This window comes from Stegodyphus dumicola, chromosome X2 (genome assembly GCF_044657685.1).
Source record: "Stegodyphus dumicola isolate Sdum_Otavi_A_Nest chromosome X2, ASM4465768v1".
NCBI lineage: Eukaryota > Metazoa > Arthropoda > Arachnida > Araneae > Eresidae > Stegodyphus > Stegodyphus dumicola.
This window is the reverse complement of record NC_140781.1, coordinates 111585002-111606692: the sequence shown is the minus strand read 5'-3', so window position 1 is coordinate 111606692 and position 21691 is coordinate 111585002. Positions and strand designations below refer to the sequence as shown.

General features: G+C 32.3%; 1 protein-coding gene and 1 pseudogene across 1 annotated transcript in view; one reads left to right on the top strand and one right to left on the bottom strand.

The window, feature by feature from the left end:
* Positions 1–1258: 1258 nt before the first annotated feature.
* On the bottom strand, positions 1259–2008 carry LOC146992885 (uncharacterized; annotated as a pseudogene).
* Positions 2009–3363: 1355 nt separating this feature from the next.
* The window catches only part of LOC118205226 (histone H2A.V-like), a 46779-nt gene continuing 28451 nt past the window's right edge, over positions 3364–21691 (top strand). Inside the window, exons 1-2 of the mRNA XM_035377529.2 lie at positions 3364–3517; positions 3614–3691. Of these exons, the coding sequence (XP_035233420.1) occupies positions 3515–3517; positions 3614–3691 (81 nt within the window). The 5' untranslated portion in view covers positions 3364–3514. The remainder of the gene's footprint in view (positions 3518–3613; positions 3692–21691) is intronic.

Here is a 21691-nt window from a genome sequence, read left to right as displayed (position 1 = left end):
TAAATCAATAAAACAAACCAAAAAAAAAATTCTAAGAAAACCTGGAAATTAATGCAATATGCATTTCAGTGTTATTTCTTATTTATCAAAAACGAATTTTTTAACGTTTTCATTTGAAAATTATAAATAATTGGCTACATTATTTTTCTGAATTTATAAAACTACGATTAAAAAATACTTTAAGAATTATGGTATAATTATGCTATAAGAATTATGATATTTTGATTTAATGCAATTACTTTTGCTTAATACAAATGTAGCTATTTTTATATTTATATGGACGCGCATTTACTTTTCTGCCTCAGGTGAGAAAATATCTTGGCACGGCTCTGATAAGCAATTAATATCAGAAATATGCCCAAAATTAGTAGCAAGGCAGTACAAAACTTCCTTTTCTGTTTTGGATTTCCAGAAAAAAATATCTTTTTTCGTCTAACCAAAGCATGGACACAAAACGCGTTCCTTCCTTCGTAAGGGCAAAACCAACCCATCTGCTTAATCGCCTCTAGGCAGTAATCAAAGGAGAGTAGGAAACCATCACTTAAGTGAAACGACTTGTTGATCGCCCTACAAGGAGGTGGGAAGAAAATCTAACAAGGGTCGTTTTCAGGACAATTTTGGTTCACTCTAAAGGAAAAAAAAATTGGAAACATGGTTAATTTTTACTGCAGTTTTCGAGTCGTAAATAGATTTGAATGCGAGCCACCTGGTGGGATAAGTAACGATCAAATATAATTTCCTTATTTTTGTATTGTTATCGTTTAAATAATTTATGTATCTATAAATGGTGTTTAATGTGGTTGTGGTAGAGAGACTTTCAACTCGACGTATAAAATGTATATTCGACCAATACTACATTATTGCTGAGAGATATTGATTTCGGCTACGCGAGATGTGATACAACGTCTGGAGGTTTTCCAAATTCAGGCACTGGGCATTATAATCGGGGCTGTTAAAACGACTCCCATTCTGACAATGCATTTGGTATTGGCAAACCAACCAATGACAAACCTGATTCAGAAAAATGCTATCATCCTTTTCCAGAAGGGCCGTGATTGGGTTTCCGGTCAAAATGGCGCAAGAGCAAGATTGTAGTTAGGGTAAAAACGCTTTTCAGCATCTTTCAGTTTTTGATGGGGTACGTGTATTCGAATACTTTTGTGACCGGCTGTACCTGTCGATCGATCACTAATGAAAAGGTAACGCGATGTATGAAGCTGGGAAAAGTCCGTCGCTTCTACTCTTCCTTTTTCTGAAACTAGAAGTAAGTTCCTTGTAAGGAAGTTCCTTGTAAGGAACACGGTGAAACACTTTTTTTTTGCACTATCCTTGATTTCCGATGATACCAGCACAAATTATTGTCACGCGATTTGGAACGTTTGTGGTCAGAAAAATTGGTACGAGATGAGCTCCCGAAACAACGAAATTCGGACACTTCTTTCCGAAGAGCTTTAATTTCTTCACAAAGTTGAGCTGGAGAGGAACCGTTAGTATTCGTTATTAGAGACGATGGCGGATATATTCGTGTTGTTGATAGCTAAAATTCGATCACCTACTTCCGCAGCTTTATAAGAAGTAATAGGAGAGATGGAAGCTAATATAGTTTGAACAGGAACAGGCATTGCTTAATTAAAGAGTTCAAATAAAAGTGAATCGTCTATATTGTGATTCTCTGCGTGACGTCTTCGCTAGGTTTTCTATCTCCGATGCTTTCGCCTGCTAGCAGCCAATGAATCTCTTGAGTCTTGGATTCTGAACATCTTTCAATAACTTTTGATTTCAGATCCTCATATGTATTGACTTTATCGGGCTGAATGATGACATCGAGAACAACAGTAGAAATATTAGCTGGTAAGTGAGCTACGATGTAGTTGAATTTTGTCTTTTGCTCTGTTATCGGTTTAAGAGCAGCTAATTCGAAAGTAGATTTCAACATGGGAAACCAAAGAGATGGATCAACTTGAATGAAAGGTGGAAGCACCACAGCAAAAGTTTTCGATTCGTCCATTTTTCAGGTGGAACACGCAGCAGCGGGAAGAATCAAACCCAGAAGTATCCGTTACTGTAAAGGTCACCATTGATGAGGGTTACCATTAAAATATGGTTGCCATAGATGAGTGGTTGCTATTAAAGGCAATATTGGTTTGTCTCACTCCATAATTAAATGAAACAGCATTTGATATAAAAATATGTTTTATTATACACATAGGAATGAGACTCGTACAGGGAGCATTGCGTACAACGGCGACCGCCAACAGAGGCTGTGAGGTGAGACAGAAGATGCGACGTAACAGAACAGGGGTTGTGCCCTTCTTGCTGATTGGCTGATTGCGGCAAGCATGATGAATTGCTGCAATATCACGAAATTCTTCAGTAGTTTTCTGAAATCTGCGGAATATTTTTGCAAGCTGAAGAAGCCAGGGGAAAAGCTGCAATTGACTATTTGCCCTGTGAAGCTTTTAGTGGAGTGAGATTTTAGAATCTCTTCGTTTTCCGTGTACGATGACTGAGATAACCTCTTCTGGCCACGGCAGATGGCGCCAAAATTCTGCGAAGTGGATCTTTTCGAAGGAAGATTTTTTGACTTTTATCCTGATATTTGATTTTTCCTGCCTGTGATGTACTGCCCATCTTTCTCTCGCCTGTTACTGCCTCATCCTTTGGGTATCTCTTTCATTACTTTTCTAAGTTAGCACCTATGCGGCATTACTTTTACTATCCGGAAACAGTGCGCTTTGCGCAATATAGCAGATACACTAGTTCAGACTAGATTAAACCATAGTCTATCATGTTTTCTTTACGAAATAATCTAAACACCGTGGATTTTTTATGAAAATTTGCAAAACGAAATTTGATCAAATATAAGTAATGGTGAAGATTTCACTGCCTGCTTCAAAGAATTTGAAAGTAATGCACATACTTGCTGGACACTGAGGATAACTGTGTACAAATGCAAAATAAAATGTGATCAGCTTTCAAAGGTAAGAGCAGCAGAGCGAGAACACATTTTCGTTTGTTTACCTCAAATGAGCTGAAGGTCCTTAGAAAGAAATCAAAGAAGAAAGTAAATATCAAGGTCCGTTCTTTCTACAGACCTTGATATTTACTTCCATTGGTATAAAGAAATGTGGTCCATATTCTTAAAGGAGCGAAGGTGGCGCAACCAAGGCTGTTCTCTGTAGCGTATCCGGATTTTTAGTATTATTTAATTTTTATAACATTTTGAACAGTATGAGACAAAGTTAAATAAATGCTTGTTTCGTTCTTTCAAATAAATTTTAGTTTCATATTTTAAATTTATTCCCATTTTGGATTATATATAAACATATTTTTAATTTTATGAAATTTTAAATATGGAAGAAGCTGATTACGAAAGAAGAAAATTGTTTTATTGGCAGCACATTGCCGTACCGGTAGCCAATGGAACATTACTTCTGAATTTTACCGCGAACTAACGTAAGTACGTTACTCTTGTCATCTCGTTGTGTTCTGGTGAATTACCTTTGTTCTGAAAATGGTAAGAAGTGTTATCTTTTTTAAAATAATAATACCTGCAATTAACTATTGAAGTTATTTTAACATTGTAAAACCTTTTGTCTGCTTTTAATGTTAGGCTGGTGGAAAAGCAGGTAAAGATTCTGGAAAATCCAAGGCCAAAGCGATTTCACGTTCTGCTAGAGCTGGATTGCAGGTAAGCTTAAAGCTGAATTAAAATATTGATTTCATATTAATTACATTATGTTGTTGATAAACATATTTGTTCGAAAAATGTGCGTGACTTGTCTCTATTCTTCAGACGAAGGTATCCCAGTAGTAACGCATACGACTAAATGCGAACTGTTGAATTACATTCGCGAAATGCCAAAATAATATTATTATTAATTGTTATCATGATCAGTTGAGCTTCAAGACTATTTATTAGAGTTTAAAATGGTTATTGTAAACGGATACACTAAATTTAATTAATCAAAAAGAAACGAAAGTTAGCAATTTGAATTTGCGTAATCTGTAAATGCTGTTTAAATCTCAGTCGATCATGTAGGCCAAAAGTGTATCGTATAGGTGATTCATTTGTTATAGAAGGATATTTCAGTAAACGAATATTTAATGAAAAAAAAAACTGAAAAAGATTTACCTGAAAGTAGGTTACTAAAGTTCAAGGTTGCAAAGAACCAGTTTTCGGTTTTTGCTCGTCCACGTAATGCTGTTTCCCATTTTCTTTGATTTTGTATGTTTGCAGATATGTTCAATAGTTTCTCATTTACTGTGAGTGCATATAGAAGTAATCGGAAAGAAGCATAATTTTTTCTATTGTGGGTGTGTAAATTAGATATTATTCGTCTTTTATTTGAAATAAATTAAACTGTGTGAAATAATGCTGGAATTGACTTTTCCTTTCTTTTTGTTACTAGCTAATAATTTTTGTTAATAGTTAATAGCTTTGTTTTGTCCATAAATGTGAATTTGTTTCTCATTTACTGTGAGTGCATATAGAAGTAATCGGAAAGAAGCACAATTTTTTCTATTGTGAGTGTGTAAATTAGATATTCATCTTTTATTTGAAATATTTGATATTATTCGTCTTTTCTTTAGAAGTTCTTGAATGGAATCTTTCCCTGTAGGTCAATGTTCTTTTATATTATGTCAAAATTCATAATCAAACAACTTCTTGATGCTAAAGTTTCCATGATAGTATTTTTCATTAAATTAGAGTATTATGTTATGTGTATATATAGTACAAAGTAAAGCATTGGCAGTCAAGGTACTATTTTAATTCAGTGGAGCTTCTTTATTTATAATATGATTGCATACAGCTTTTTTTGGAGTTTTGAGGATATTTTGTTTTGTGATGACTTGTGAAAATGGATATATGTATATTTTGTTATATTTATCTTTGGCTCTTTGAATTTTTTTAAATACGTTTTAAAAATACAAGCACGTGTCTTTCTATTTATTTTAATCCTAAAATTTTGGGTAAAAATATATTTATGGGCGAAAATTGGCGATTTTTGGCAATACATGGATATCGAATTTGTGCAGTTTTTTTACTTGTTATTTTGTCTATGTGTAGCAGTGATTTTTGCACCAAAAATTGCTGCTACACAAAGACAAAATAACAAGGTCAAAGAATCGCACAAACTGGGTGTCTATATACACATCGACCTATTTTCACTTAAAAAAAAATAATAATAAATCAGAATCGCACAAACTTGGCATTGTGCACTCCTTTAACTTTGTCCATGTGCACATTGATCTGTTTTCACTTAATTCGAAGGAGCATCCAATTCTGCAGTAGAACCAAACAAAAAATACGTAATCTCAATAAACTATGTTTTAAATCAAACAATAAAATAACATAAAAAAGGAAATTCATCTTGTGCATCTAGGCACTACACAAAGCAAATATTCACTTACCTAATTTAGAAATTTCTGAGTCCTTCAAACTGTGGTATACAAAATTCCGTAACGACATCCAAAAACTTCCTACAATTATCTAAACTAGAATCCGTAATCGGCATGGCCGCATAAATGCACAAAAATAAGAGTAAAAAATGGCCTCTGTAGGGCCAATGTTCAACCATACCTATTTCTTTCCTACAAACAGGACACTTATAATGGCTACTAAGTAAACCTTCATTTAGACACCAGTCGATTAGTGCACTTTTCCCCTTTCGTTCCAAATTGTATAGAAACTGAACTTAATCTTACAACATCCAGCCATTCTACTGTCTAAACCACAAAACAAGCAATGTACTTCCTAACCAACACACACCACAAGCCCTTACAAATTTTTCTCCCATCATTCAAAATTTATGGCAACATGCAATTGATTATGTCATAATAGGTTTTCCATAACATTCAACTAGTCAAGTTACCATAGCGAAACAACTTCACGATAATACAAGAGGCACCCTTCAATCTACTATAACCAAATTTTGTTATTAATGGAGCATGTGGTATTATGCTGGCAGGGGGTGCTGCAATTTTATTACCAGTAATTGTATCAGTGTGTCAATCGTAAATATTTTAATTAATTGAAATAAAGTAGCATGTATTAACAGTTAAGATAAAATAATTAAAAATGTTGGGTTGATCTTTAGATTATGGTAACTTGGCGAAAATTTGGCGACCAACTCTCCTACAGCAACCCTCTATTTTTTTTTTCCCGCCGCCATTTTGTCTTCACGAAGTAAAGACATGTTTCTTTTCTTTTTATCTACTGAACACTTCTTCCAACAATCTACTAGCCGAATTACACTTATGCTGGAAATTTTATCTAACAAAATTGCTTAATCATGACAAATATTCACTGCAAAATTGGGAAAAAGTGCGCAATACCATACTTCTTACGCGTTTTTCAAAATAACACATACACATAAACCATGTACATGTCGACTTATTTTTACTTTAAAAAAATCCCAGAATTACACAAAAATGGCATTGCGCACACTCTTCACTATATCCATGTACACTGCTTTTTTCTCATAAATTAGAAAAATTTCACGAAAATACATGACAATTTTCTGAATCTTTAAACCCGGTAAAAAGAACATATATGAAATTACCTGATCGCGAAAAAGTATATACCCTTTCCAAATATGAACATTTCCACATATGAAATAAATAAAATATCCAAAAACTTTTACCTCTAAATCATCTATTATATTATAAACGTCACCAACGAATTCTTACCACAAGCATTACAAATACTTAGTGTCAAATATTTAAATTATTTCCATGCACGTTTACTTCAACTAAAACGTATACCAAACTCCTACAAACATAAAATTCACAAAATAACTATCATTTAATTAAAATATCACTAAACCATGTACACGTCGACTTATTTTTACTTAAAAAAAAAATCCCAGAATTGCACAAAAGTGGCATTGTGCACACTCTTCACCATATCCATGTACACTTCTTTTTTCTCATAAATTAGAAAAATTTCACGAAAATGCATGACAATTTTCTGAATCTTTAAACCCGTTAAAAAGAACATATATGAAATTACCTAATAACGAAAAAGTATATACCCTATCCAAATACGAACATTTCCACGTATAAAATAAATAAAATATCCAAAAACTTTTACCTCTAAATTATCTATTATATTATAAACATCACCAACGAATTCATACCGCAAGCATTACAAATATTTAGTGTCAAATATTTAAATTATTTCCATGCACATTTACTTCAACTTCAACCAAATTCCTACAAACATAAAATTCACAAAATAACTATCATTTAATTAAAATATAATTAAATTCAAAAACACTACTTAAAATATAAATAAGCACATACATTAAATTAATAAAAATTAGCTTACAATCCTAATTACTTTAAACTAAATCATTGCTAATAACAATTCTCCCAATAATACCAAATTACTTTACCTCCACCTTACATTTAGAACAATGCATAAAAATAATATCCTCAAATAATTAAAAATACTAACTTACCTAATCTTCTTCAGAATCTTGCTTACATGGTGGATACACTTTTGTTATGGATTCAATAAAATTATTGAACGATTTTTTTTCTGCGAATTTCCCTTCCTTACACTCCGTTTCACAAAATTTCCATTTTCACCAGATTTCTTGCACCGCCATTCAAACTTATCAGTAATATCCTTCCTTTCACACAATCTCATTTCATTCCCACATTTTGGACATTCATACTTATCCGCAATTAAACCTACACTCATGCACCGTTCAACCAATTCTTTTGAATTATCACACAAACGCATTAAAAATCTAGAATTCACTTTAGACAGCGCCATACAATCCCAAAATTATTCAACCCTACTTCACACAACACACAATGAAGCTTAATACAAAATAATATACAGCCAAAGATATTTTTCCAAATTCCCCCTTTTTCCGATTAAAGAACCGTAATTCGTCCATTAATATCACATGACATATCCCATGATCTCTCATTTCCCTCACATAAAATAATGCATAATTGGAACTGAGTACTGCTCACATTATTACCAAAGTCCCAGGTAGTAACCTTTATCGCCTCCAAAATGTCGCCAAACTACCAGTTACCATATTCTAAAGATCAGCCAAATGCTGTTTTGAAATTACTCTTAGAACACAAAGCTAAAAATGTTAGAATGATAAGGAATGAGAGAATGGTTATAAAATAAGTGACAAGTAATAAATAACATTTGGGTATTCTTCTGTTATCGGTATTTGATTCGTATATATATATATGTATATATATAGTGTGTGTTTATGTGCACACATATATATGTATGTACATACATTCAAACATACATACATGCATTTCTAAATCTGATTCCTGTAACACCAAAAAAAAAAAAAGTGACAAATAGTGCCTATAATTCATTGGCATGATATCTCTACTCCTTTCACGCATATAAAATGCTGCTTGTGAAAAGTTTTCAAAGTCTTTATTTGTATGTATTAATGTCAGAACATGTGCAGTTTTTAAAGGTTTTTTTAGATCCACATTCAAAAGTACAGGTCTTCATCCATTTTCTTGAAATATGACTAGCATTTTAAACTTCTATTCAATCTGATGTAAAAAGTAAACTGTAAAAAAAGAAAAGTAAACTGCCTATAAGAAGCCAACTGAATATAACAATATATTTTAGTGGAATTTTTGTCCAGTCTCGGATTTTAAAGTAAAAAATATGTACAATTTGTATCTATGCTCAAATGTTTCCCATTTTCTTGATTTTCAAGCCATAAAATGAATGGAAAAAGGATTAAGATTGCATAAGTAAATACAATATTTTAAATCTCGTAAGTAAGAGGAATAGCTGAATGTGCATGAATACAGTATTTATGTAGCATGTAAATTTTCAAAAGTTTAATTTGTAAATAATGCAGAATAAGACTTTGTTAACACTGGCATTAATAAAATGTTTATCCTGCACTGTACAATTTTTATATCCTCCTATATAAAAATAAGGTTCTGATATTGTAGTCAAGCTATTAACCCGCAAGAACACTCACCCATTTTCGAGCACGAGAACTCGTGCCGAGTACCTCATACCCTAGTCCATTTCTGCTGTTGAAATATCAACTAATACTGTTTATAAGCAAGCCTTATGTAATTAAATATTACAAAATAATGCATTAAAGAATTTTAGTGAATTTAATTATGCATACATACATGTTTAAAGACAATTTTTGACAAACTACATACTGATGTTCAACAGACTTTTTCCGCATTTTTGGCACATAAATCTTGATTTTCTGTCCTTATTACATGGACAAAATGCACGTCGTTTATAATTTGCTTTGAGATTTTATACAGGCAGTTCACTATTATCGATTTCCAGCTGCTTAGAAGTTTCAGGCTTACGGTTTCTGTGTTATTCTGAAAGAACGAGTTCCCGTATTTTCAGAAAGAAACGTCTGCTTCTGAACTGTGTGGTAGGATATGTTTCAGAAACATCAACAAATCCTGACATTAATAACAGCCCAGGGTTCGTACGGTCCTCAAGAGTCCTTAAGTTTTTTTTTTTTTTTTTTTTTTTTGAATCGATTTTTGGTCCTTAAAAGTCCTCAATTTTGGCCAAAAGCGGCAGAAGTTCCTTAATTTTAATCATCTGAAATTTCTGTCTGTTTTTACGACTGCCACTTTGAGTGTGAATTAGCATTTTGCAGGAATATTTTTGGCGATTCACTGACATACTTGGCTGTTTTTTGAATGGGTTCATGAGTTATAATTTGTTCCTATTTGTAATATAAATAACTCGAGTGGATACTCGAGTTTCTGAACAAGAAGTAAAACATAAGCATTTCAAAATTACTTCATTTTTTGTAATGAAGAGCTCTCAAAGAACTTTCCGCTTTTGGGGATGTGAATTCTTTTATTAAACAGTTCTAAATTTGGCAATTTTAAGATCGGTTTCTATAGAAAATTTTTAATTCCGAGATCTGGGAATTTTTTGACGATTTTTTTAGAACATTCTAACATTGTTAAATTTCATTAAAATAATGGTAATATATTGAAATTATATTTAATAAATAACATTAGAATAAAGCATTTTTATTTTTCTTTGTCATATTATAAACTTCCATTTTGGCCACATAATGTACAATTTTTTGGATCTGAAAAATAAGCTAGGAATAATGCTATAAAGCACAGTTTACAAAATAGTTTTTAGCAAAAGCAAAATAGCTATGTAATTACAAATGTCTTTTTAATTTTTTCATGGTAAGAATTTTTCACATTTCTCAGAATGATCAGAATTCTCAGAAAATGCATCAGTTTTCTCTATAAAATTAATTTCACACTTTTTTCCCTCCGATTTTTTTAAAAAACATTTCTGGCTTTTTGCTGTTACAGAATTGGTAGGGGTAATTTTTCTTTAGGATTTTAGATATTGAAGCTTGGAAAGTTTAGAAAGATTTTTAAGGCAGATTTTTAGACTCGCGACTCTAAAAGATTCCAGAAAAATGTGATAAAATGAAGGTTTCTGGAGTATAAGACAAGTGTGTTTCTGACCTCCAATTGCTCCCTGCATTAGTTGTGTCAGCTCTGATAATTTGTAATTATTAGACTTTCCATTGCTGCTGCTGACATTTGAGTTTATTATGAAAATAGAGTTACTGAACGAGATTAAATTGAAATTAAATTGTAGTCTTTGACCACTAGTCCATATTTTAGTTTGAAGTTGACTCTTCTTGTTTAATTATATCACCACAAACTAACTGTAAATGATTTTGTTAGCATAAGAACAGGCCTATATGTTCCAAGTTCTTTTTGAATAAGAAGCTTATTTAAAATTTTATTTAAATTTATTATCTGATTTATAGTTACTTTCAGATATAGTGATAATTTGTTTCACGTCTGTCGGGAGGGGGGGTTGTTGGACTATTTAACTTTTACCAGATCAAGTAAGCCTTCATAGGTAGTACATTGTGGAGAGGGCAGTTGGGAGATTAAACACGCAGAAACTAATGAGAACATTGTTTTGCATATTGAGACAAATTTCGGTTGATCTTTACATTATGGTAACTTGGCGTTTTTTTGGCGAAAATTTGCCGACCAACTCTCCTACAGCAACCCTCTATTTTTTTTTCCCCCGCCGCCATTTTGTCTTCACGAAGTAAAGACATGTTTATTTTCTTTTTATCTACTGAACACTTCTTCCAACAATCTACTAGCCAAATTACACTTATGCTAGAAATTTTATCTAACAAAACTGCTTAATCATGACAAATATTCACTGCAAAATTGGGAAAAAGTGAACAATACCATACTCCTTACGCGTTTTTCAAAATAACACATACACATAAACCATGTACACGCAGACTTATTTTTACTTAAAAAAACATCCCAGAATTACACAAAAATGCCATTGCGCACACTCATCACTATATCCATGTACACTGCTTTTTTCTCATAAATTACAAAAATTTCACGAAAATACATGACAATTTTCTGAATCTTTAAACTCGGTAAAAGAACATATATGAAATTACATGATCGCGAAAAAGTTTATACCCTTTCCAAATATGAACATTTCCACATATAAAATAAATAAAATATCCAAAAACTTTTACCTCTAAATCATCTATTACATTATACACGTCACCAACGAATTCATACCGCAAGCATTACAAATATTTAGTGTCAAATATTTAAATTATTTCCATGCACGTTTACTTCAACTTAAATGTATACCAAATTCCTACAAACATAAAATTCACAAAATAACTATCATTTAATTAAAATATCACTAAACCATGTACACGTCGACTTATTTTTACTTAAAAAAACATCCCAGAATTGCACAAAAATGGCATTCCGCACACTTTTCACTATATCCATGTACACTTCTTTTTTCTCATAAATTAGAAAAATTTCACGAAAATACGTGACAATTTTCTCAATCTTTAAACCCAGTAAAAAGAACATATATGAAATTACCTGATCGCGAAAAAGTATTTACCCTTTCCAAATATGAACATTTCTGCATATAAAATAAATAAAATATCCAAAAACTTTTACCTCTAAATCATCTATTACATTATACACGTCACCAACGAATTCATACCGCAAGCATTACAAATACTTAGTATCAAATATTTAAATTATTTTCATGCACGTTTACTTCAACTTAAACGTATACCAAATTCCTACAAACATAAAATTCACAAAATAACTATCATTTAATTAAAATATAATTAAATTCAAAAACACTACTTAAAATATAAATGAGCACATACATTAAATTAATAAAAATTACCTTACAATCCTAATTACTTTAAACTAAATCATTGCTAATAACAATTTTCCCAATAATACCAAATTCCTTTACTTCCACCTTACATTTAGAACAATGCATAAAAATAATATCCACAAATAATTAAAAATACTAACTTACCTAATCTTCTTCAGAATCTTGATTACGTGTCCGATAAACTTTTCTTTAGTTACGGCCATGGGATCCAAAAATTCACGAACACTGTTTCACACAACACAGAATAAACCAAATACAAAATTTCCAGATTTTGTCCCGATTTCTTCCCTTTTCCGATTAAAGAACCGTAATTCGTTCATTAATATCACATGACATATCCCATGATCTCTCATTTCCCTCACACAAAATAATGCGTAATCGGAACTGAGTACTGCTCACATTATTACCAAAGTCCCAGGTAGTAACCTTTATCGCCTCCAAAATGTCGCCAAACTACGAGTTACCATATTGTAAAGATCAACCCAAATTTCTAATTGTTAGAAAACATGTTTAAGGAGAAGGAAATCGATATAAATTAGCCAAAATTTCTGGGCAGGCCTTCAAATTAAAAAGACGCATAAGTATTTGAGTTTTATGTTTTGTAGCTTTTAATGTGTAATTATCCAAATATTGTTTAAAAAATCAGTGTCATAAATTGCATGTATTTTAAACTGAAATTTTATGAGATTTTGATATTAATAGGGTTTTTTAAACATTATTAAAAAATAAATTTAATTTAATAGTGGCTATGTAAATCCATAATGACTAAGGTTATCTAATACCTAATTTAATTATAACTAAATGCATTTTCTTAAAAATTGTCTCTCTATATTGCCTTTCGTTAAAACGCTGAGCCCGGCGTCGGTCTGCGGGACCGACAGTATTAAAGTTAAAAAATAAGTATAGTCTCAATGAAATGTGATCAAATGTAGTTTTAATTCAATTTATTGAAACATTGTAAACAAAAATACGGGTTAGCTTTACACATATTACAATATGAAACAACTATTTTGGTAACATTTTTGGCTATCTTGCATCCAAATAGTTTTGAATTGTCATCATAACATTTCGAACAATACTTTCGGACTTTATGTGCATCTCCTTCCTTTTTGTATAATTTATGAATAATATAAGTCGGCAATATTGCACCTCTTGATCGCATTATTGCCACTGGCTGAAGAGAAAGGACAGCAAATTCGGTGCCGGACTCAACGTGTTAAACCTTTACCGTGGTCACAAGGTAAAACACAAAAATATAAAACTTCATGTGAAACTTCTTCTTTGCATCTAGTGTGACTTAATGCAAAACAACTTATGACCGCTAATGCTTTCGTGGCTTAATGAAACCTTAAATTATATTAACTGAGTTACAACCACTGGAACTCTACACGAAGCTATGACACTAACAGCGTCAGGCAGTGGTCAGCTAACTTTCAAAACTTTCTAACTGTGCCTACAGCAGGCCTTTCAGGTTTGTTCTGATTAGCAGGTCTCTCTATAGGCGAGCAAAAGCGGTGACAACAGCCAGTCTTTTGTTATGAATCATGCAGATTATGAATTTAATGCTCATTTTAACCTAAGCTGCTTGACATAAAATCTACTTACTGTTTACTAAACATCTAGACTGAGCAAGTATGTGACAAAATGAGACATTAAAAAAAATGCTAACTGTTAGTAAAATGTCACTTATCTTCTTTCAGATATGTCCAGTTATTATGAGTGTAAAATATTTAACGCTACTTGATAAATTTCATAAAATTAATGTTATTCTCAAAATATTAATAATTATTTTAATTAAGTTATGTTTAATAATAATGCAAGCTGCTCGCGTTCAGGCATAGGTATAATATTTTTAATTCAATTTATTCAGTTCCCATTTGCTCATAGGTCCTTAAAAGTACTTAATTTCCTTGCGCAGAAATATGTACGAACCCTGCAGCCTCATTTATATATAAAATAAGATAACCATTGGCCAGCGATTTCATATCTTCGCTGTAGTGTACGCTGGAGCCATTTTGTCGACAACGTCCACAGCTCCTTTCGTAAGATTATAAAGCGTGATGATATTTGTTTTTGTTTCAATTCGATGGTGGTTTCGTCTGTTGTATCATCCGTATGAATTCTGGATAATATAACTACATTATTGTTCTTTTTTGCAGAATACGAATTAATTGTTTCTTTTTGAAATCCAAAGACTGAAGGGTATAGTTCCCCCCCCCCTTTTTTTTTTTTCAAAAATCCAGGCGTTATTTCTCTTTTACGTTGTCTGTTTCAACCATTGTAAGTTTATTTTTCAAAAGTTCTTGCGCTAACTCATATCCCGTATACCAATTGTCAGTTGTCAAGTTGCGTCTAGAATTGAAAAGCTGTGTCATCAACCGCATCACAATGGATTTCGAGCTACAGTCCAGTTTGAATGGTCCATCAAGTTGTTGACCGGCATAAATCTACATATTCCAGGTAGAAAAATATCCTAGAATCTACTAGTGCAAATATCTTGATGCTATACTTAGACCTTTTTGGGCATATATACTGCCTGAATTCGCACCAGAGAAAACATTCCATGCATCTACGGGAGAAGCAACATCTCTTGAATAAGCTGTATTACCTAGAAGCTTGCTAATTATATTCCTTGAAGGCTTCCTAACATTTTGCCGGTATTTTTTCTTCTGCCATTTTGTAACTTTATCTTTACCAATATAAAAATCGGTTGTTGACAGTGAACTTTCATTCTCTGTTGCTATCTCAATTTCGTAATTGGGTAAGAATCTACAGTATTCAGTCCTTCTTCAGAGGCAACTCTATCGTCAGACTTAGGTTCATCAGCACTAGAAACAGTCTCGATAAGGTGTTGAAAATATTTATTTTCTTCGTCGTAATTCAAATAGCGCGTCATAATTCACTAAGCTGACAGAAAAAAATGAAAGATCTGACGTGAGGACTAGCATGGGTATGGCATACCCCCGACACCTGTAGCGGAAAATCTATTTTTAGAGCTGAACTAGTTTTTCCTCTGCTGAAAGAATGTGACTTTTAATACAGCTACAAGAAATTCTAGCTTAATCTGGTAAGAGGAAAGTAACAAAAACGTTGAATGAAAATGAATCGAGCATGTCATACCCGGTGCAACTTCTTGCGGGTTCAGGAATGTGGCAATGAAAAATGTGCTATGTATAATAAAATAGATAGTATAGTTTCAAAAGTTAACACAGCAGACTTCAGATACCGAATTAACTGATACAGTGGAGTACACATTTGCGAAAGTACTTGTCACATTTAAATAAACAGAATGGCCAAAGATCTGAAACACTGGCAGTTTTACATTCTATATCCAGTAGTTGAATGAAGTGGCTGCATCATGTTTTTGTGATTTTTCTCACGAGTAATGTTAATACACAGGCATCCCATTCCAAAGGCACAATTTTTATACATTTTGTAAAAATAATCTAACTTGTAAACAGGTAATTATTTTCGCATATGTGTGCAAGATAAAAAATATCTACAGTAAAGTAACTTTAATTTGTAGTAGTCCCATAATCTTCTATTTCAATTTGGGTATTTTCCCTGTCTTTAAAATAGTAATTGCTTATGATAAATCTCTTTAAACTGAATTGTTTCCACATTAATCCAGCTCGTTAGATCCTACATAAAGCTGCTAATGCAAGTGCTTACATAAACACTTTAGCTAGTCATGGCAATTCATAACTGAAATTCGAAGTTGCAAACTATGATTTTTTTTACTTCTTTTCCCATTCTGAACGGGGTAAATTGCTGCTTTGCTTTCTATTCAGGTGGCGTTGCTTACCTCTGTCTTTCATCCATCGTATTTATCATTTTATGTAGAGAAGTTACAGATGTGATGAAGAGTGGGTGCAGATGGCATGTGTAATTTTTAGTGCATCTTTAGAATTTTGTCCAGAAATTGAGTAAACATGACAACTACATTTGATTGCAACTATGTAGTTATTCATCTTGGTGATATCACGATCTACATCAGCAAAAAATGAAAGTATCTGTGTCTTCTCCATCTAAATCATATATATATATGTATGTAAAATATAAAATATCTATCTTTCAAATAATAAATTAATAATAGCCGTTTCACTCCAGTCTTCATTCTAAAAATAATAAAAATTCTGGACTGTGTCATTTTTGGATTAATTTATGCCACGAAGCTTACATGATGCTGATGACATAGTATTTGTGGATCTAAACTCCGAGAAAACCTTTCTAACTCAAACCCAAACCTTCCTTTTCATGAGCTTCCGTATTGGATTTTCGTATTTTATATGCACTTTATGCTGCCTGGACATAATTTCGCTGTGCTCACTTCCTATCACAACAGTATCAAAAATGTGAATGTTCTTGAATAGGCACCATTAGAATGCCAAATGAATTGTGGACTCAAATGTCAGTTTCAATCAAAATGCAATTAAAACTGCCTCAACTGCCAAATTTTGGTTAGAATTGACTTTAGGGTACCCCTTGTGTTATCGCGAAGTTGTTGTTTCATTTATGGTAACGTGAGTAGTTGAATGTTATGGAAACTCTATTATGATGTAATGGTTTGCATTACTACGGGAAATTTTGAATCATGGGATGTTTTGTAAGAGCTTTTGTGGTGTGTGTGGTTAGGAAGTACATTGCTTGTTTCATTGTTTAGATGGTACAATGGCTGAATGTAGTAAGATTAATTTGAAGTTTCTGTACAATTTGGAATGAAAGGGGGAAAAGTGCATTAATTGACTAGTGTGTAAATGAAGGTTTACTTAGTAGCCATTTTCCGGACATCCAGCGACAACGCAGTATATTTTTTACTCTTATTTTTGTGAATTTATGTGGCAACGCCGATATGTGGATTTTAGTTCGGATAATTTTAGGAAGTTTTTGAATGCTGTTAAGGAATTTTGTGTGCCACAGACTAAAGATGGATGAATTTCTAAATAAGGTAAGTGGATATTTGCTTTTTGTAGTGCTTAAATGCATAACAGGATTTTCCCTTTTTATGTTATTTTATTGTTTGGTTTAAAATGTAGTTTATTGAGATTATGTATTTTTTGTTTGCCTCTACTGTAGAACTGGGTGCTCCTTTAACTTTTTAAGTGAAAATATATCAATGTGTACATGGGCAAAGTGAAAGGAGTGTGCAATGCTAAGTTTGTGCAATTCTCTGATTTTTTTCCAAGTGAAAATAGGTCGATGTGTACATAGGTAAAGTCAAGCTAGTGGGCAATGCCATTTTTGTGCAATTCTGGGATATTTTTTTTAAGTGGAAATAGGTCAATGTTTATATGGATACTGAGTTTGTGCAATTATTTTTCTTTCTATTTTGGCTTTGTTTAGAGGTGCAAAAATCACCGTTATGCAAGCTAAAATAACAAATCAAAGACTTGCACAAATTCGGTATCCATGTACTGCCAGAAATCGCCAAGGGGTACCCTAAAATATACATTTACCCAAATTTCTTATTCATTGTGGATCGACATTTCAATATTCTTTTTGAATATGGATCTATGTTTCTACCTCTCAGTGTTCCTACATCAATACTTCTCTGAAATTTGCTTTTATTACATGTATAATTCGAGAAAAAATCGGGGCATGATAAACTTTTCAGGTAACATGCTTTAACAATACATGTAATTTTTTAAACAGTTTATAAACTTCAAATGATAAGAAAGCTGGTTAGCCTAAAATTCGGAAGAGTGAGGGAAAATATAATTTTTATAATTAGAATAAAAGAGAAATTATTGCTTCATATGTGCAAGGTAGCTTGTAGTATGAAAGTGCTGAAAGGAAAACAATAAAAGCAAAGAATGTTACTGTGTACTTATGATGCTTAATCAGTTAACATTCTATTTAAAAAAATTTCTGAATTGTAAGAATATGAGAATTCAATTGAGATTTATCATTGAGACTGACTTGCAGATACTTAACAGTACAAAGGCTTTTGTTCTTCCACGAGGAAAATTCTTTGCTTAAAGTTGTATGCCATAACAGCATTTCTATACATCTTGCTTTCATTGTGTGATTTCCGGGGCTTGCCTTTATCTTATAACATTCTCAGTGAAAATACTTATATGAGAATAATGTTATTATTTAGGGAAGACTGTAATGTACATGTCTACCAATGAAGAAATGTGCTTCAATTTTGGTTTATCAACTTTTCGTTCACCTTGTACAGTAAAGGCCCATCTACACGACTACACTCGAAACGTAGCTGACGAACGCTCTTTTACGTTACCAGCGAAAAGCGTCCAAACGAACATGTTTGCGAAGAGTGCTTTTAACCAAAAGAATTATTTCGTGCAAAAATCACATGGTGCTTTAATATAGCTTCAACGGAGCTGTATCTTGTTACACCGCTGTGCTTCTATATGTTTGCGGCAAGTTTCCCGAATCGGAGGATTTTTTGATAGCTGAAACTTTACTTCATTAAGCAGAGGCAAAACCGGGAAAAAAATGACGAGAATAGTTACGAAAGATTTATTTAGAGCGACCTGTTCAGAGTTTTTTTTTTTTTTCTTTACTGCGTCATTTGCGAAATGAATATCCGGAATTTTTAAATTCCTATTATTAGCTCACACTCTTCGTATATCTTGTTCAAATTTTCAGTTGTTAATAAAATACTTTTTTCATCCATTCAAGTTCAAATACAATTTTTTAAACTTGTAGTGGATGACACTTGATGTTAATACAGCTTTTTCACATATTAAAATTTTTAATTAAAAAAATTCTGTTTGTATTTTTAATTTTTCTTTGTGGACCTAAATAAGAATTTATTTATTTATTTGTATATTACTTGTTTTTCAATTACTTCAGGATGAGTATCGACCAGTTTGACAGACTTGTAGATTCTATATTTTATGAAAATTAGGATTTATAAAATTGGTTTGGAATACAGTATATAAAGAGAATTAAATTACTTAATTCTCTTTATATACACCATCCACTATATAATAAAACCAACTTCATATTTTTTAAACTCCCCCTCCCTTGGTCTTTTGTTTTTCTTTTTATTTATTTTTGAATTTAGAATGAGGTTCAAACTTTGGACAGTTTATGAGAAATTATGTGCATGATAAAATATGCAATAAAATAAAAATAAAGAGATAATTTATAGATGATATATGATAGAGATGCAGATATATTATTACATAATGGTTTCTCTTTGCAATGCACATCTTTAAACTAAATTAAAAACAATAATAATAATGAATAAAATAAGAAATGAAAACAACAATATTAATAATAGGTAAAATAAGAATATAATGATTCATGATTAAATATAAGAAACACGTTTCAAAATGAGAAAAGCTAACTGAATTATATATTGTTTACGGGTGAGGTTCGAACTCGCCACCTTTCCATTTGCAAAGCACCGCGCTGACCACTCAGCTATCTGTGATAGCAGTGCTTGTGAAAAATAATGTAACAAGTAGAAGTCACTGCAAAGGTAATTTAATTAAACTTCAATAAATGATTGCTGTATGACACAAGTTGTAACTTTCCTCCAAAATTTCATAATTGTGTTTTATTGAATACTCTTTCACAGTCAACTGCTTTATTTTAAAAGTTGTTATATTGCTGAAGTTAGTTTTTGGTATATTTAATATTGGGATATTTATAGAGCATTTGATTACACATGATATAGCCAATATTTATAATAATTAAGGAGAATGTTGTAAGGCAGAAACTTTGATTTTGTAGAAACTGTAATTTATTTAGGTTCCTATTACATACGGTGTTATAAACAGGTGAAGCATATGGATATACTGGTCAGATCATTGCTTTATAAATATACAGTTTTCCCCTTTAATGAGAATTTGAAATTTATACCAATATATATGGTTTTAGAAATCTGAAGATGGCTTCAACAATGCTGATTATTTTATTGCTGTATACAGTTACGGTATTTCTAAGCAAAAACTCATCTCTGTGTGGTTCTGATGCCATATTGAAACGGGTAAGCAAGAAGGTTTTCTTATTATGACACGTGATGAGAACTCGGTCGGCTATTGGCTGTTCGTTCACGTTACGGGCGTAAAAGCTGAACAGGAGCGAACTCAGTTTTATGTCTTCTACGTCATGCGAATTTACGCCGGCGTCAAAAAAGTTGCATCATCTGCGTCGCGAGCATACTCATTTGGACGGGCCTTAAGAATCGAAATTTTAATCTTGATTGAACATCTGGTTCTTTTTAAACTTATTTTTTCATGCACTGTGTAGGTGGGAGGAAATTCCATAATAAGATTTACACTATAAAGTTTAGAAATCGTCTTTGCAATCTTAAACTGTAACTAAACTGTAGATAGACTGGCAGTAAATTGTCGCTAAGTCTAAAATATCAACTGAAACTTGGGTAGGGTGTAAAAGATTCTTTATTTAAAACTCAATCAAAAATGGAAGGTCAAACTTGGTGCTTACTACTTAACTAACCACTTGTGACGAGCTAACTTAAAAGTACAGTAAATTTAAATTCAGACAAGCTATTAGCCGAAGACTTCATAGATCAATTAACGTGGAGTTGGCTGAAAACTTAAATGGCATGGATATTCAACCACTGGTAATTATAATGCAAGGTTGAAGACTACAGATTTTATCTGCTCTACCAATGTAGTAACAATAAACTAGGGAGGCAGAACATGCTCTATCTTACAATCTAAAAAGTCACCTTAAATAAATGTGAACTAATTGGCATTCTGGCAGGAAAATGGATAGAAAAAGGGACAGTAAAGATCCAAAACATAAAATAACTGGTTGAGTAACATAATGGAACGTTGCATCTTTCCCTGCCAGAATTTATGTAGTCACAAAAAAAGGTCTTTAATGACCTTGATAAGATTTTAAAATAACCAAAAGCCAACTTTTTATAAGTAAGAAAATTTACAATCTGAACTAAAACTTAAGTCTATGGAGATCATGTGCGTTCTACGGGTTCGTGGATTCGCAGTAACTGATAACACTTGATGAAGAGTCAAAAGACAATTTATTTGCCAGTAAACACTATGACACAAGCAGGGCTGTGGAGTCTGAATCGGAGTTGGGCAGATTTTGGGGTAAAAGAAGTCGGAGCTGAAGTCGCTAAAAACGGGTCGACTCCAGTTTTAGTTGGACAGTTTGAATTTGAAATGAAATTAAAATTAATGACAAGCTGAGTTATTATTTTAATCTGTGGACTATATACATTAATAAACAGTTATTTTCTATTTTATTTAAATATTAATAAATAAATATAAGGGAGGAGGATGGATGTGATAGTTACCATTAGTGATTAAACTGATTCATTTAGTTACAAATCTCACTGGTAAATTTAGGTAAGCAGCAATAGCAGCAAGAACTCCCAGAATTAATGCCATTCTTAGGAAGCGAGCAGGAAAAGGAGCAGTTATTGATCAAGTAACATGGTAAGGAAGAACGTGATAAAGTGGTTTTTAGAAGATGTAGCTAACCCTAATA